This window comes from Eumetopias jubatus, unplaced genomic scaffold (assembly GCF_037043125.1).
Source record: "Eumetopias jubatus isolate StellerSeaLion01/CBP00866 unplaced genomic scaffold, mEumJub1_p1.0 scaffold_7, whole genome shotgun sequence".
Taxonomy (NCBI): domain Eukaryota; kingdom Metazoa; phylum Chordata; class Mammalia; order Carnivora; family Otariidae; genus Eumetopias; species Eumetopias jubatus.
In genome coordinates this window covers 28,567,411-28,583,696 of record NW_028274813.1, presented here as the reverse complement: position 1 = coordinate 28,583,696, position 16,286 = coordinate 28,567,411, and the positions used below count along the sequence as shown (strand labels likewise).

The 16,286-nt window shown below is 38.7% G+C and overlaps 1 protein-coding gene across 1 annotated transcript in view; it reads left to right on the top strand.

The window, feature by feature from the left end:
* Positions 1–455: 455 nt before the first annotated feature.
* Positions 456–16,286, top strand: part of RBM25 (RNA binding motif protein 25) — a 57,571-nt gene continuing 41,740 nt past the window's right edge. Inside the window, exons 1-3 of the mRNA XM_028089263.2 lie at positions 456–623; positions 8,971–9,091; positions 16,177–16,226. Of these exons, the coding sequence (XP_027945064.1) occupies positions 8,986–9,091; positions 16,177–16,226 (156 nt within the window). The 5' untranslated portion in view covers positions 456–623; positions 8,971–8,985. The remainder of the gene's footprint in view (positions 624–8,970; positions 9,092–16,176; positions 16,227–16,286) is intronic.

The window sequence follows — 16,286 nt, the reverse complement described above, 5'->3', positions numbered from 1 at the left end:
AAACCACCACGCCCTTTGCCAGTTATTTCTCGGTATCAAGAGTAGCCGTTTTCCAGGGAAAGGTAAGCACTCCCAGTTTCCATTGAGGTGCTAGGTGAGGCCTGGTTTGCAGTACACCGAACCTCTCAATGAGCCACACAGCAAAGTTATAAGCGCCAAAACACAAACTACCAAAAGTAAATTCTCTAACAGCCTTCGCCCCGTGCGCACCAGAACCTTGACCTCAAGATGGCGTCTCCTAGTCATAAGATTCAATCAGCTCCAATCAAATATGGCAGGGTGGGTCGTAATTTACAACTCGAGCCTTTCTAGTCCCCACCAGGCGCTCCTTCTCTATGGTTATTCGCCGCTGCGTGGTGATTCAGAGCCAAAAGAGAAGACTATCTATACGCGTTCTTCTCTATGATTCTCCTCTTCACTCTCCCCGGCCGCAGTGCACGCCGGGCAAGAGGAAGACCTCCAGAAGCTCCCCGCGCTGCGCGGCTGTGTTTGCGGCCTGTGCGAGTAGGCGCTTCGGCACCAGTCTCCCGGCGAGCTGCGCCGAGAAACCTCGAACGGGTGGACCCCACTCGTAACCTGGAGCTCGGAACACCGCGAAGACCGTACTGTTTCCTCAGCGGCGGGTGAGTTCACGCCTCTGAACGCGTGTGGGAACCGGGAAACCGGGTACCTCGGTTGCGGGAGGAGGGGAAGCCAGGGAGGCTGCGAAAGGGCCGGGGTGGGATTGGGGGTAAAGGGGGGTTGGAGTGGGGGAGGGGACGGGCACGAGGCTTGGGTTTCTCCACTTTTCAAAGGCCTCGAAAACCAGTGGGCCCAGTAGGAGCCCGTGGAGGCCGGACCTACTGCCCGAGCTTTCCTCCTTGCATTGTCGCCCACTTTCCTTTTCCTTTCCACGGTCCGCCACAGAGTGAATCGCCTCGGACCTTTTGGGCTCCACGTTTGCCAAAAAAATGATCGGTTGGCCCCTTGGGAGCCCTTCTCTGAGGCCCCTTTCTAACCCGAGCTTGTGGAGCCCTACTGTAGATTTTCCGGGCCTAGGACACTTTTGCCCCAGGCTCTGCTTACAAGCTAACAAGCACCCACCCTTTTTAGCGAGGTGCTGGCCACCAACGGATTTCTTTCTTTTCCTCTTTGGGCATTCAGAGCCCGCCACCGAGTAGACTCCCCCAACTCCCCCAACCCGAATTCAACTACTGCCCACCTTTTTTAGCAGCCCCCCTGGTTCTCTTGTTTAAGATTGTGATTATTGTGGTCCTGCCCCCTTCCTCCATTGGAGGTTGCAGTAAATTATATCCCCATTCATTCTAGGCGATGACCAAGCTCCACATTAAAATGTGTTATTTCTTTCTTACTTTTCTTTGGTCTTCAGTACTTTTTAAATACGTTTTTCTAAGTAGATCTAGGAATATGAAGATTATTTTGAAGTTATGTAATGTGGATTTATATTGCCGTGGAAAAGCCATTTTGATACTGGACAGAGTGGAACAGACCGAAAGGAAGGAAGAGATTGGACTTCTGTTGTACCAGGCTGCTATAGTATGAAGTGCCCTGAATTAGGTAGTTGGCAGTAGAATATAAACAATTTTTATGTTGTGTTGGGAACTTTAATTTTTTTTAAAAGATTTCCAGAAACCTTCAGAGGCCTTGAAAGGCATCCAGTTGATCATCTGTTCCTCATGATTCAAGCAGATAGTATACTGTTCTAATTAATTTAACTGTTCTTGAAGTCTTGGTTTTCTTCATCTGTAAATTGAGGATTAGAATAGTATCCACTTCATAGGTTATTGTGATTGGGGATTGAGAAAAATGTATGTAAAATCCTTAGTGTAACGTCTAAGTAACATAGTGTTTAGTCCAGGTTAACTGATACTGTTATTTAAGAGCCTAATCCCGACTCTTAACATTTCTTCTAGTGTACTCTGAATAGACTTTTATAAATAAAATCAAAGTTAACCCTTAATCAGGAGTTTCTTCTTGGTATGTTGTTACTAGAAAGAGGCATTGTGATACAGTGAAAACAGCCTTTGGATTGGTAATTTAGGATAGTGGGGATGACCTTGGGGTTCCCACCCACTTATTGTGGGAACCCAGTTATTCCCTTGGACAGGTTAGCTTCTTCATCTGTAAAAGGAGAATAATATATCTACACTAGGTAATTTGGGAGATTCAGTGAGATAATGTATGTTGAAGACTTTTGTAAACAGAAATAAGTTAAAATGTTAGTTAATATTTTTAAATAATTTATCTTCTTGGGGCGTGTGGGTGGCTCAGTCAGTTAAGTGTCCAACTCTTTATTTTTTATTTTTGTCCAACTCTTTTTTTTAAAGATTTATTTATTTATTTGAGAGAGAGAGAGAGAGAGAGAAACTCTCAAGCAGACTCCCTGCTGAGCGTGGAGCCCGCCATGTGATTCAGTCTCAAGACACTGAGATCATGACCTGAGCTGAAATCAAGAGTCAGACATTTATCCAACTGAGCCACCCAGGCGCCCTGAGCGTCCAACTCTTGATCTCAGCTCAGGTCTTGATCTCAGGGTTGTGAGTTGAAGCCCTGTGTTGGCCTCCACGCTGGGTGTAGAGTCTACTTAAAAAAAAAAAAAAAAAAAAAAAAAAAAGAATCTCCTTGGGGTTATCAAATTTCCATTTGGGATACCCAAAGTAGGTTTTTCCCTTATTTATTTATTTAGGTATGGTTCCAAACCACTTCTAGGAAGAAAATGTTTTTATTGTTCCAGTGTTGCAAATAGGCCCCATATATATTTATAATAGTTTGGGCTAAGTGTTTTTATTTTGTGGTTTGGTATCTTTTTATTCCACTGTGGTAAAGCTTTTAAATATGTTTCTAAAATAAAATGAGTTCATTTTAACATTGGTAACTACTTCAGACCTAATTTGAGCTTTGGGATTTTCAAGTAACTTTTTGGGCCACAAATTAGCTGTGTACTTTCTCATTTATGTATGGTTTAAAGAAAAATTATATTGACTATTTTGTAACTTTGGAAGCAGAAGTAGTCATTGAGTCTTTTAATGTCTTACAAAAATATTCTGTGTATTTTGTTTAATCTTGATAGTCTTTTCTGACAACTACCACTGCCATTCCTAAAAGGATTTCGATTGACTCCGCCTTAAAGTTTTTGAATAGCTTTTTTTCTGCCCTTTTTGAAACTTAAGAAAAAGAACATAATATTTACACCACTAGAATCGATACTACCTTTTTTTTTTTTTTTTTTTGACAGAGACATAGCGAGAGAGGGAACACAAGCAGGGCGGGAGTGGGAGAGGGAGAAGCGGGCTTCCCACCGAGCAGGGAAACTGATGTGGGGCTCGATCCCATGGGATCATACCCTGAGCCTAAGGCAGACGCTTAAGGACTGAGCCACCCAGGCGCCCCTGATACTACTTTTTAAAACTTACTTGGTACGATTTCAAACTTCAAAAAAGTTTCAAGAATAGTAGAAAGAATTCTCAAATACCTTTCACCCAGATTCCCTAAATGATAACATTTCACAAATTTGCTTTATCCTCTCCTCTTTTTCTTCATAGTTTTCTTCTGAAGTGTTTTGCTAGTAAGCTGCAGATGAGACATCCCTTAGCCCTTAAACCTCAGTGTATATTTCCTAGAATAAAGACATTATCATATTTAACAGTACAGTGAACAAAATCAGGAAATTAATATTGATGCAGTATTGTCTAATCTACAGGTCTTAATTGGATTTAGCCTGAAATTGCCCCAAATTGGTATTGCTTTTTTTAAAAGCAACTTTATTAAGGTGTAATTAACACATAAAATACATTCTTTGTAATGTGTAATTTGATGATTTTTTAGTAAATGTTCAGAGTTGTGCAACTGTTACTCCAAAAAGGATTCCTCTTTCCTGTTTGCACGTCACTCCCTGTTCCCACCTCAGCTCCAGACTACCACTAATTTTTCTCTGTAGATAGTATTGCTTTCTAATCATCGAAGATGGTAAAACAGCTAAGTGGAAATCTCAGAAAAAGATCAGCTCCCCTTTGGGAGACTTGAGTATTTTCACACCTCTGAAAAGTTTTCCTGCAAAAGAAACTTTTTGTTAATAAAGCATTTCCCATTCTTTGGACATGGAACACTTTTTCTTAGGAATAGTTCCCGAAGACTCCACTTCTGTAGAAATTCAGTTTGAGAAATGATGTTTTGAAGGTTTTGTTTTGCTTAGGCTGGGGCAGGTATGTCAGTCCATTATACCCTGCAGGCTATAAACTGCAGGGAATAATGCCTTTTATAGTCATATCATTTATATTCAGTTTAGAGCCACTGGGCTGGCTGTGTAACTATATAGTAACATAAAATTTGCTCTTTCAGAGCTAATAAAACTAACGCTTAGAAAAGAACCTGACAGACAATTGGAGCTAGATATTTGTTGAATGAATGAATGAGTTGTATAAGTGTTTACTAAGGAGAATCTGTTGATTCATTTGCCTCTTCACCATTCAGAAATTTGGCTGGCACACAGTGTCCCGATGGGGTTAGCCAGTATATCTATTCCTGGTGAAATAATTTGTTTTTATTGGGACAAATCTGCAATGGAGGAATGGTTGTAAGCAGTAAATGGTGTAGGAAATAAGGAGTGATTTAAAAGTGTAAAGAGGAAAAAGAGAAAAGCAGAATGCATGCATATTTTGAGTGGTAAAGATAAATCTTATTTGAAAGTTTTTTTTTTTTTTGAAAAAGTTTTGGATGGAGGAGATGAGATTAGTTGAGAAAATTTGCATGCACTATAATGCACCCATTTTAATTTCAGTTAATTCTGACAAATGCATAATAAACCCATGTGACCACTGCCACACTAGAGATAAGGAACACTTGCATCATAGGTACTCGTTTCTGTTACTTTGGGTCTTAAGGTTTCATACCTAGCACGTAAAAATGCTTTGAGCCCCTCTAAAAGTGAAACACTCCAAAGTGAAAGTGAAAAATAAAAATATTTTTAAATGTCATTTAAGTCATTTCAGTGCTAATAAAATAACCTTTGCATTTCTTTTCTTAAACCTCACACATGATACCTCAGTAGCAATGGCTACCTTCACAGAGTACTGCATCCAGAATCTAACACTTAACCACTGCCACCTATTCCAGGCCACCCTCTCTCGTCTGCTTTATTGCAGTACTCCTACTTCTATTCTACCCTTGTTCTCCAGTTTTAACACAGTGGCCAGTGACACTATTAAAATATAAGTCAGGTCAAAAGTCTTTCAAGTGTTTTCTGTCTCATTCAGAGTAAAAATCAAAACCTTTACAGTGGCCTACAAAGTAACTACATTCTCTGAATCCCCTCCCCCAAGTAATACTTGGCATTTGTCTTTGACTTTCCTCAAGTACTCTGCTCCAGCTGTTGGCCTTGCTTTCCTCCCAGAAACACTCCATGCCCACCTCAGGCTCTTTGTATTTGCTGTTTCCTTTGCTTGGAAGGCTGTTACCTTCAGATACAAGGCTTCTGCCTAGGCCCCTTGGAGTCTTTGTTCCATTTGCCTATCTTCTTGGTGAGGCCTGACCACCATATTTAAGTAAAGCACTCCCTAGTTCTTTTCCCTACTTTATTCTGCAAAGTACCTACCAAATTTGAGTCTCTATATAATTTTTTTTAAAGATTTTATTTAATAAAATTTAATAAAAAACAGAGATAGCGAGAGCAGGAACACAAGCAGTGGGAGTGGGAGAGGGAGAAGCAGGCTTCCTGTGGAGCAGGGAGGCCAATGCGATGCGGGCGGGGCTCCATCCCAGGACCCTGGGACCATGACCTGAGCCGAAGGCAGACGCTTAACGACTGAGCCACCCAGGCGCCCTGAATCTTTATATAATTTGTAATGAGAGTATTATAATTTATCAATTGTAGGTAAAAACTGATAAACTTTGCTTATGGTTATAAAAGTGTATTCTCATTTTCACATATGTCAAAACAAAAGTTCATTGTGCAAAAAGTGGTTGATACTGTCATTATAGGATGTTTAAAGTGAACATTAATATTTATCAGTGATTACCAGAATTGTAGTTTTCTGACCATAGGAGGGACCATTATCTTATTAAGATTACCTTCACCTTTGAAGCTTGCCTTGTGAATAAGCTAGTTATGAACAGTGCTAAATGAAAGGGACATAGAAAATAGAAAAATTAGAAGTGAATGTAATGGATATATTGGCATAAACTAAAACATAATCTGGTTAACTTGTACATAATGAATTTTACATTTAAAAGTCATGAAATATGATTTAAACACCAAGAACATAGGACTTTAAAAAATAATAGTTATAACTAATACTTGACAATAAATAATTCTAGAGATGAATTCGTGCTCCAGTCTTTGTAAACATTGTGAGGCTAGGCACTGGGTCATTGCTAGCATAGTACTTGGCACATGGGAGCTTCTTAATAAATTGGTTTACTGATTCATTCATTTATTTATTCAACAGGTATTAATATCAACTGCTTTCCTAAGAAAGTGCTGAGATAGAGTATTATAATAATAGAAGAGTTTCTGTAAGTAGGACAGTAGCCCTCTTTTAAAAGGAGTTACACTCCTGCCCCCTTTTTATAGAATATTTGGTTTTGTTTTTGGGCAAAAAATATTACAGAAGGATTATTTAAAAATTCAGCACATTTACAGTCATTAATTAGTTGTATTTTCCTTTTTAATTTATGCTGATACTTAATATTTTAAAGCATTTCCAATACCTTATTTTCTAAGTGTATGAAATCCTAGGAATTTATTTTATTTGTAAAGCTTTCTAAGTATTTTAAGTGTATTGTGTTTTCTGAAAATGAAGTTTAGATTTTATAGAATATTGTATTATCCTAATTTATTCAGTCAAAAGAACACTGAGGAAGAACAGCTGTGAGTCTGAAGGGCATGCTTTTCTAAGATCGTTCTAAAGAAATGTTGAACAGGTAAAAAGATACTGAGCCTCATTAGTGAATAAGGAAATGCACATTGAAATGAGAGTATTTTTTACCTATTAGATTGTTATAATTTAAACACTGATTTACTCTAGTAATGGTGAGGATCTGAGCAAAGGGCATTCCCGTATATTGGTGGTGGGGATATAGATTTGTACACTAGCTTTGGAGAATGATTTGGAGGTAAAGTTAGATACATGCAGTACTAATCTGTGTAATAGAATTACTTGCACAGGTGCATAGATTTATATGTCCAAGAATGTTCAGTATTATAAGAGGCAAAATATGGAGCCAACCATCCATGTTGATTGAATAATAATTATATGCCTGTATTATAGTAGTTTACTGCATTATAAAGATTGGAATACAACTTAATGAACTGATATGAAGAGATGTTAATGATAATGAAGGAGAAATGCACCTAACAATATAGTATGATTATATTGTTTGCAGAAAAACACAAATAATTATATATTAGTTTGTGTATAGAAAGGTATTTAGAAGAATACAACGATATATACCAAACTGTTGGGATTAGGGGGCGAGGAAGTGGAAGACATGCACTTTTTATCTTCTCTCTTCTGAAGGGTGAGTAAATCAATGTATGGAACACAAAAAGTAGTAGAGACAGATGTTCTTTTAAAGCTTCAAACAACTCTAGACTCCTTCAGTTACAGAGTATAGGGGGAGTTTTTCCTAGTGTCCGGCAGATATATCTCCTGTTGATCAAATCACTACTATTTAGTGCCATCACTGGTATGAGATCACTTATTTTGGCTGCTTTTTTAAATTGGTGCATGGAATCTTCCCAGGACATCCTAACATAGTTTTTCTACTCTTTTAAATAATTCTGTATGTTGATGAAAATATAAAATTTTTGGTAGGGGAGTCTTAAATATTTATATTCATTTAACTAAAGGACAAAATTGTTTCATTTATTTGAGAGAGAGAGAGAGAGCGAGCATGAGAGGGGGGAGGGTCAGAGGGAGAAGCAGACTCCCTGCTGAGCAGGGAACCTGATGCAGGACTCGATCCTGGGACTCTGGGGTTATGACCTGAGCCAAAGGCAGTCGCTTAACCAACTGAGCCACCCAGGAGCCCCAAAATTAAATTTCTTTTAAGTACTAATACCACAAACCAAATGAAACAGCTCAATGTATTCTTGTATTAAAAAAGTTAGTTTCTGATTCTTGAATTTCATTCATGAATGGTTAAGGGGTTTCCTTTTTTTTTTTTAGATTTTTATTTATTTGACAGAGACAGTGAGAGAGGGAACACAAGCAGGGGGAGTGGGAGAGGGAGAAGCAGGCTTCCCTCAGAGCGGGGAGCCCGATGCGGGGTTCCATCCCAGGACCCTGGGATCATGACCTGAGCCGAAGGCAGATGCTCAACGACTGAGCCATCCAGGCGCCCCTAGGGGTTTGCTTTTAAGTTTAACAAAAATTAGGAAATTTTCCCATTGTCACAAATTGTATGTTCTTTTTATATCTGAGTGGTTAGTGTGTGACCTGATGTCAGGAGGTTTCTTCCCTCTCAGGGTTATAGTTCACTGAGACATTCATTTGTCCTTGAGGAACTGGCCAACATTGAATCAACAAATACCGTGTAACTTTGTACATTTAGTTTTCAGCGTGCTGATGTGTGTAAAAAAATGAATGCATCAGAACATTTAAAGAAAAAAAACTGTTAGATAATCTTCCTGGATTCTGAGTTTGGTTTAAAAAAATTCATTGATGTTTGGTATTTAATTTTTGGATATTAACTGAACCTCAAAATTTTTTTCTTCCTTTATATGTATTCCCATATGATTGTAGGAGTCTATCCTGAATTTAGATCGTGTACATTTTGGGAACTTATTTTAGAAAAGATCTAAGTTTTAAAAATTCTCAATGGACAGACAGAGAAAAGAGGGTCTTTGCCAACTCCTTTGGGTAAGAAAACTTTAGAATTTTGCAGATACTCTAAAAATGAAGGCCAACAAACCAGGCATATCAAATTGCAAAGTTTTCAAATAAAATGATTTGTCATGATTTTTTTCTTTAGACCGCTGCAGTAAGAATGTCTTTCCCCCCTCATTTGAATCGCCCTCCCATGGGAATCCCAGCACTCCCGCCAGGGATCCCGCCCCCACAGTTTCCTGGTTTTCCTCCACCTGTACCTCCAGGTAAGTTTGTGGATACTGCTGTTATTTTTAACCTGTGCTTTTGTCATTATAGCTTTTTTTAGGAAAATGATACATGTGACTGTGTGTTAGTAGGAAAGATGTTAGCATCCTGTAAATGTGGTATCTTATTATGACAGTCCTTTTCATATCTGGCTGAGTATCAAATTCATCTGGGAAGATTTTTAAGAAACACCTTTATTTAAAAAAAGTAGATAATGCATATTCCAGTAAATACGTACTAATTTGTATGATTCAATAGTTAAAAAGGTATACAGTGAAAAATTTTGCTCACATTTCCACATAACTGTTGTTACTATTCCCTTACCAAAAGAGGGAAACAAAACAGGCTCATTAGTTTCTTTATCTTTCCAGTTAGTTTTTAATGCATATTACAAGCCGCTGTAAGTACATATTCTTTTCTTTTTCTTTTTTTTTAGAGAGGGAGAGCGTGCATACATGTGAGCAAGTGAGTCGGGAGGGCAGAGGGAGATAGAGAATCCCAAATAGGCTCCACGCCCAGTGAGGAACCTGATAGGGGCTTGATTTTATGATCCTGAGATGATAACCTGAGCCGAAATCAAGAGTCGGATGCTTAACCTACTGAGCCACTCAGGCTGCCCCTAAATATATATTCTTTTATGTACTGTTTTTTTTCCCCCCTCTTTTTTTTTTTTTAAGTTTTTTTTATTTATTTGACAGAGACACTGAGAGAGGAAACACAAACAGGGGGAGTGGGAGAGGGAGAAGCAGGCTTCCTGCAGAGCAGGGAGCCCGATGCGGGGCTCGATCCCAGGACCCTGGGATCATGACCTGAGCGGAAGGCAGAAGCTTAAGGACTGAGCCATCCAGGCGCCCTGTTTTTTTTGTTTTTTTTTTTTTTTTAAAGATGTTATTTACTTATTTGACAGAGATACTGCGAGAGAGGGAACACAAGCAGGGGGAGTGAGACAGGGAGAAGCAGGCTTCCCGCGGTGCAGGGAGCCTGATGCAGGGCTCGATCCCAGAACCCTGGGATCATGATCTGAGCTGAAGGCAGACGCTTAATTACTGAGCCACCCAGGTGCCCCAGTTTTTTTTCTTTTAATGCAGATTTATAGTAGCATCTTACATATACTGTTTTGCCTCTTTTTTTTTTTTAAGATTTTATTTATTTGAGAGAGTGTGAGAGAGAGATCATGAGAAGGGGGAAGGGATAGAGGGAGAAGCAGACTCCCCGCTGAGCAGGGAGCCCAACGTGAGATTAGACTGCAGGACCCTGGGATCATGACCTGAGCCGAAGGCAGACACTTCATCAACTGAGCCACCCAGGGGCCCTGCCTCTTGCCTTTTTATGCTTGACAATATATTTTGGAGAGCTTTCCAAATAACCATATAAAAGCTTCCTCTCTCCAAAACTCTGAGGTTAAAAAAAATTTTTTTTCAAGCTCCACTCCAACCCACAGATTCAGATCCTCAAATACTGGGGCCCAGGAATCTTTATTTTTAACAAGTTTAACAATTTTCTTTTTTTAAGATTTTATTTATTTATTTGACAGAGAGAGACACAGTGAGAGAGGGAACACAAGCAGGGGGAGTGGGAGAAGGAGAAGCAGGCTTCCCGCGGAGCAGGGAGCCCGATGCGGGGCTTGATCCCAGGACCCTGAGATCATGACCTGAGCAGAAAGCAGATGCTTAACGACTGAGCCATCCAGGCGCCCCACAAGTTTAACAATTTTTAACAGGGGATTCCTAAGTATTTAAGCATAGCTTAGAGAACCCATGTTTGAGAACCATTATCTTAAGGTACATAATTAACATTGCTTGGCCTGGGAGAGCAAGAGTTTTCCTTTGGTTTATGGGTGGTAGTTCAGATATTTTTATATTTTAGTGGGACTGAAAACATTTTATAAAAAATCGGTTTCCCTTCCAAAAGACCATATCTAAGAACTCTCCTTAATTTGCATATTAAAAGTTTTTTTTTCCCATTTAGAATCTGTAATTCAGGCTGAAATCAGTGAATGCTCTTGTAAATCATCCAGAAATATTTTGTTTGAAGAAAGCTTTACATCAGAGACCTGTTTTTAACTGTTGGATGATCTATTTGAAATTACAGTGTTTTTCTAAGCTTGACTCTTAAGTCAGCAGTACCTTGAAGTTGGTTCATAAGATGGGTTGTTAATTCATAACATATATTCTAGAGGCTCAGCTTTGGGGGCCTCCCTATTCCTAGGTCAAGTATATAGCAGTGTTGGAGTAGGTGTGAAAAGCCACAAGATAAACATGGCAATGTTTCTGGAATATTATTTAATACTTCAGGAATTTGGGGGTAAATCATAGTTTTAAAAGTTAGAACAAGTACTTATGCATATATATCGTGGAATAGAATGCAGTGTTTGTACAAATTTTTAAGACATTTATGTTTGTAGCAACTTGTTTTAAGCTGTCCTTCTAGGTAATAATGGATGTGTATTTGTTACCACTTGCTGCCAGGGGTATAGTTTGAAATGCATATTTAAATTAAATTAAAAAAATTTAATTAAAACCAGTTTATTATTTCATGGAACAGTTACTGAATTTTAGTCTGTAATTTAGCTGTTCTGTAATGTACTATACAAATGAATTTCTGCTGAATAGGGTGATTGAGAATAATGTTAACAGAAAACTGAATAAAGTTATTTGTCAACCATCTAACAGATTAATAACATAAGAACAACAGTGTCCTGAGCCATTTTCATTTGGGCAACAATTTTGGGGGGGGTTCATATATCCTGATTTTGTTCATAAATTTCTAGTTTCATAAGATTTTTTTTTTTATTATTTATTTGAGAGAGAATGAGAGCACATGAGAGGGGGGAGGGTCAGAGGGAGAAGCAGACTCCCTGCTGAGCAGGGAGCCTGATGCGGGGCTAGATCCAGGGACTCCAGGATTATGACCTGAGCTGAAGGCAGTTGCTTAACCAGCTGAGCCACCTAGGCGCCCTAGTCTCATAAGAAGATCTATTAGCCCTTTCTAGTAACCATGATACTCTTTTTTTTAAACAAAACCCTTATGTTTAGTTTTAAAGGAAAGAATAGTTTGCTTTTTATTTCTTTGTGAAGAAATTTAAGGGATTGGGAATGAAGCTTAATCACTTAGAATCAGGAAAGCTGACAGTGAAAAATCAGTGCCTTAATTTCCTTCTAAAGAGATTGATTTTATAGAAAAGGTTTTAAATTCTTTGGAATTTTTATTTTTATTCTTTTAAGATTTTATTTATTTATTTGACAGAGACACAGTGAGAGAGGGAACACAAGCAGAGGGAGTGGGAGAGGGAGAAGCAGGCTTCCTGCGGAGCAGGGAGCCCAATGTGGGGCTCGATCCCAGGACCCTGGGATCATGACCTCAGCTGAAGGCAGATGCTTAACGACTGAGCCACCCAGGCGCCCTCCTTTGCATTTTTATTTTATTTTATTTTATTTTTTAATGTTTTATGTTTTTTATTCATGAGAGTCAGAGAGAGAGAAGCAGGCTCCCCGCAGAGCAGGGAGCCCGATACGGGACTTGATCCCAGGACCCTGGAATCATGACCTGAGCCGAAGGCAGACGCCCAACCATCTGAGCCACCCAGCGCCCCTCCTTTGAATTTTTAAAAAGCAAACACCAAATTTATTTATTTATTTATTTATTTATTTATTTTTAAGATTTTATTTATTTATTTGAGAGAGAGAGAATGAGAGATAGAGAGCACGAGAGAGAAGAGGGTCAGAGGGAGAAGCAGACTCCCCGCTGAGTAGGGAGCCCGACGTGGGACTCGATCCCAGGACTCCGGGATCATGACCTGAGCTGAAGGCAGTCGCCCAACCAACTGAGCCACCCAGGCGCCCGCAAACACTAAATTTAACATTTTCTATAAACATTATACCGAATTATTAAACAGAAGTAGAAGTAAATGAAACCTGTTTCTCTTAAGACTATTCTCTGCATAATTTTTTAAGATGGGTCAGTAGACCCCGAAAGCAGACTGTCAGTTTTTCTTCTTGACTGTTTGGTCATTGCCATACTGATGTTGGCATTTATTCAGAGTGGTAACCTGTTAATTCTGGTTCTATTTACAACAGCATACAGTATCATTTCTGTTTAGGGAAATATATTTAGATGATAAATCAAACTTTAATTGCAGCTCATTCTGCATTCTGTGTGTAGCATCACTACTTTAAAAGGTAAATAATGAAATAATATGCTAAACTAGGGTAGTAATTCAAGACCATAATATCCATATTCATGTATAATTTTCTTGTCTTGCCTGTTAGTGCAATTAATTGAACTCTAAGTGTGATGGTTACATTCTGTGTTAAATTAGAAAATCAATTTGAAAAATAACCATAAATTTTCCCTAAAAAGTAATACATGCATATAGAAAAACTAAGTTTTCTCCCCCTACGGTTCCTGAGAATTTCCTTCCCCCAAATATAGCCTATCTTAACAGTTTCTGGTGTGTAATTCTCCAGACACATGCTATGCATATCCTGGTGTGTTTGCTTATGTTTACCCTTTCCCCAGTTCTGTTTTTTTTAAAAACTCAACTAGTACTACACTGTTCAGTCCTTGTGTTCTTTGCTTCTTTTCACTTTAGCATGTGTAGATTTTCGTAATGAGTAGAAATACATTTTCCATTGTGAGTTCTGTATTATATGGTATTAGTAAGTTGAGGTAGGAAACATAACTGTAAAACCTGTAGAATTGTTGGGACGCCTGGGTGGTTCAGTCGGTTAAGCATCTGCTTTTGGCTCAGGTCAGGACTCCCACATGAGGTTCCTTGCTCAGCAGGGAGCCTGTTTCTCCTTCTGCCTGCTTCTCCCCTTGCTTGTGCTTTCTCTCCCTGACAAATAAATAAAATCTTAAAAAAAAACAAAAACAAAAAGCTTTTAGTAACTAACTGTTAAAAAGGAAAAAGCAGTGGGGTACCTGGCTGGCTCATTCTGTAGACATGCAACTCTTGATCTCAGGGTTTTAAGTTCAAGCTCCATGTTGGGTGTAGAGCTTGCTTAAAAAAAAAAAAAAAAAATTTCCCACTGTCTTTTTCTCAATTTTTCTTTATTTTTATTTTATTTTTTAAAAGATTTTATTTATTAGAGAGAGCACTCATGCGTGTACCAGCAGAGGGAGAGGCAGAGGCAGAGGGAGAAACAGGCTCCCCGTAGAGCAGAGAGCCCGATGTGGGACTCGATCCCCGGACCCTGGGATCATGACCGGAGCCGAGGGCAGACGCTTAACCCCCTGAGCCACCCAGGCGCCCCTGAATTTTTCTTCAATAGAAATTTTACCTATGGAAAAGGTGCCATATAGATTACAGTTTATGATAAAGGGAGGAGGACTTTTTGTTTTGCAAAGTTAAAAATGAAAAATTTAGATATACAGATTGATGAATTACAGTTTTGAGCACCCACTGTATTTAAATGCAATACATAAGTGGTCTTAGTCTCACAGGTGCTCCAAAGAAATTACCTCAGCAGAATTGAGGAAACTGCGGCTTAAAGAGCTTGCCCAAGGTTGCATAGACATGATAGAACGAAGAGTTGAAGCCGGGTTTGATTTTGAAGTCTGTCTTTCTCTTTTCTTTTCATAAAAGTTTATGTACATACGTATTTAAGTAATCTCTACACCTGATGTGGGGCTCGAACTCATGACCCTGAGATCCAGAGTCGCTTGCTTCTCCGACTGAGCCAGCCAGGCACCTCTATGTTTTTTTCTACTTCATACAGTATTCTGTTAACTATATTGACAGGAATCTTGGTTTTTCTCATTTAAAAATTAATTTAAATAAGTTATATTGGAAAATAAATGGATAGTGTTAAATGTTTAAGAATTTATTACCAGTCTTAGTTGGAGAATTCTCTTAAGTTGATGTTAAATTTGAACTGAAGAGAAATTTCAGAACTTTTTGAGATGTATTTAGAAGCATTTAAAAATTTATATTAGAAAAGTAGACAAATCTTTCCTGATTTTTGTCCTCATTGCATTCTTTTTCTTAGTGCTCAGATGGTAAGATTTTTTTCATTAGTTATATACACAAGAACACTCAATACAGTAGTCACTGGTTGATAAACAGTGTAGTTGAAAACAAAAATGTAGGTATCACCAAGATGTCAGTAATAGCCCAGTGCAGCCAGCAGATGATTGTCTTATTAGAGATTTTCTTTGACACTAACTGAGATTACTGGTCATATTTTTTGCATGGTTTTTCTTTTTATTAACCAGCAATAACAAGATTCTTTCTAGGTTTCTAGATTAATTTCTCATTTGATACCTTTTTTTCTTTAACTTTTAAAGGATTCATTAATACCATGTTTAGCCGTAAGTGAATCTGTATTTGCGTAAGATAATGGCTTTCAGGATGTACTGAATCAGATGAACATGAATCAGTAACTGTCCAGATTTTTAAACTCCTGAGACAAAAGCATGTTGTAATGGTAGTCTTTGCTTTTATTTTATTTTAGTTTTTTTAAAATTTTATTTATTTGAGAGAACGAGAATGAGAGAGAGAGAGAACACATGAGAGGGGGGAGAGTCAGAGGGAGAAGCAGACTCCCTGCTGAGCAGGGAGAGCCCAATGTGGGACTCGATCCTGGAACTCCAGGATCATGACCTGAGCCGAAGGCAGTCGCTTAACCAACTGAGCCACCCAGGCACTTATTTTATTTATTTTATTTTTTTAAGATTTTATTTATTTGACAGAGACACAGTGAGAGAGGGAACACAAGCAAGCAGGGGGAGTGGGAGAGGGAGAAGCAGGCTTCCCGCGGAGCAGGGAGCCCGATGTGGGGCTCGATCCCAGGACCCTGGGATCACGACCTAGCTGAAGGTAGACGCTTAACGACTGAGCCACCCAGGCGCCCTAGTCTTCCCATTTAGAATAGTTTTTTGTCGTTGTGTAAGTTTATATAGACCAGCCTGTACCACATTGCTTTTGAAAATAAGGCATTCATCAATATCTCAATTCCATCAGTCATATATTTCAATTTAAATTAACTGTGAGTGAGGATACCTATTTGTGTGCCATGGAATTGATACAGAATATAGTCATATATACTGGTATTCATAAGATTTTAATATGCTTTTTTCTTAGGGACCCCAATGATTCCTGTACCAATGAGCATTATGGCTCCTGCTCCAACTGTAAGTATGATTTTAAGGAGGAATTAGGAGATAAGAGTAGTGTTGCTGCTTCTAAAGCTA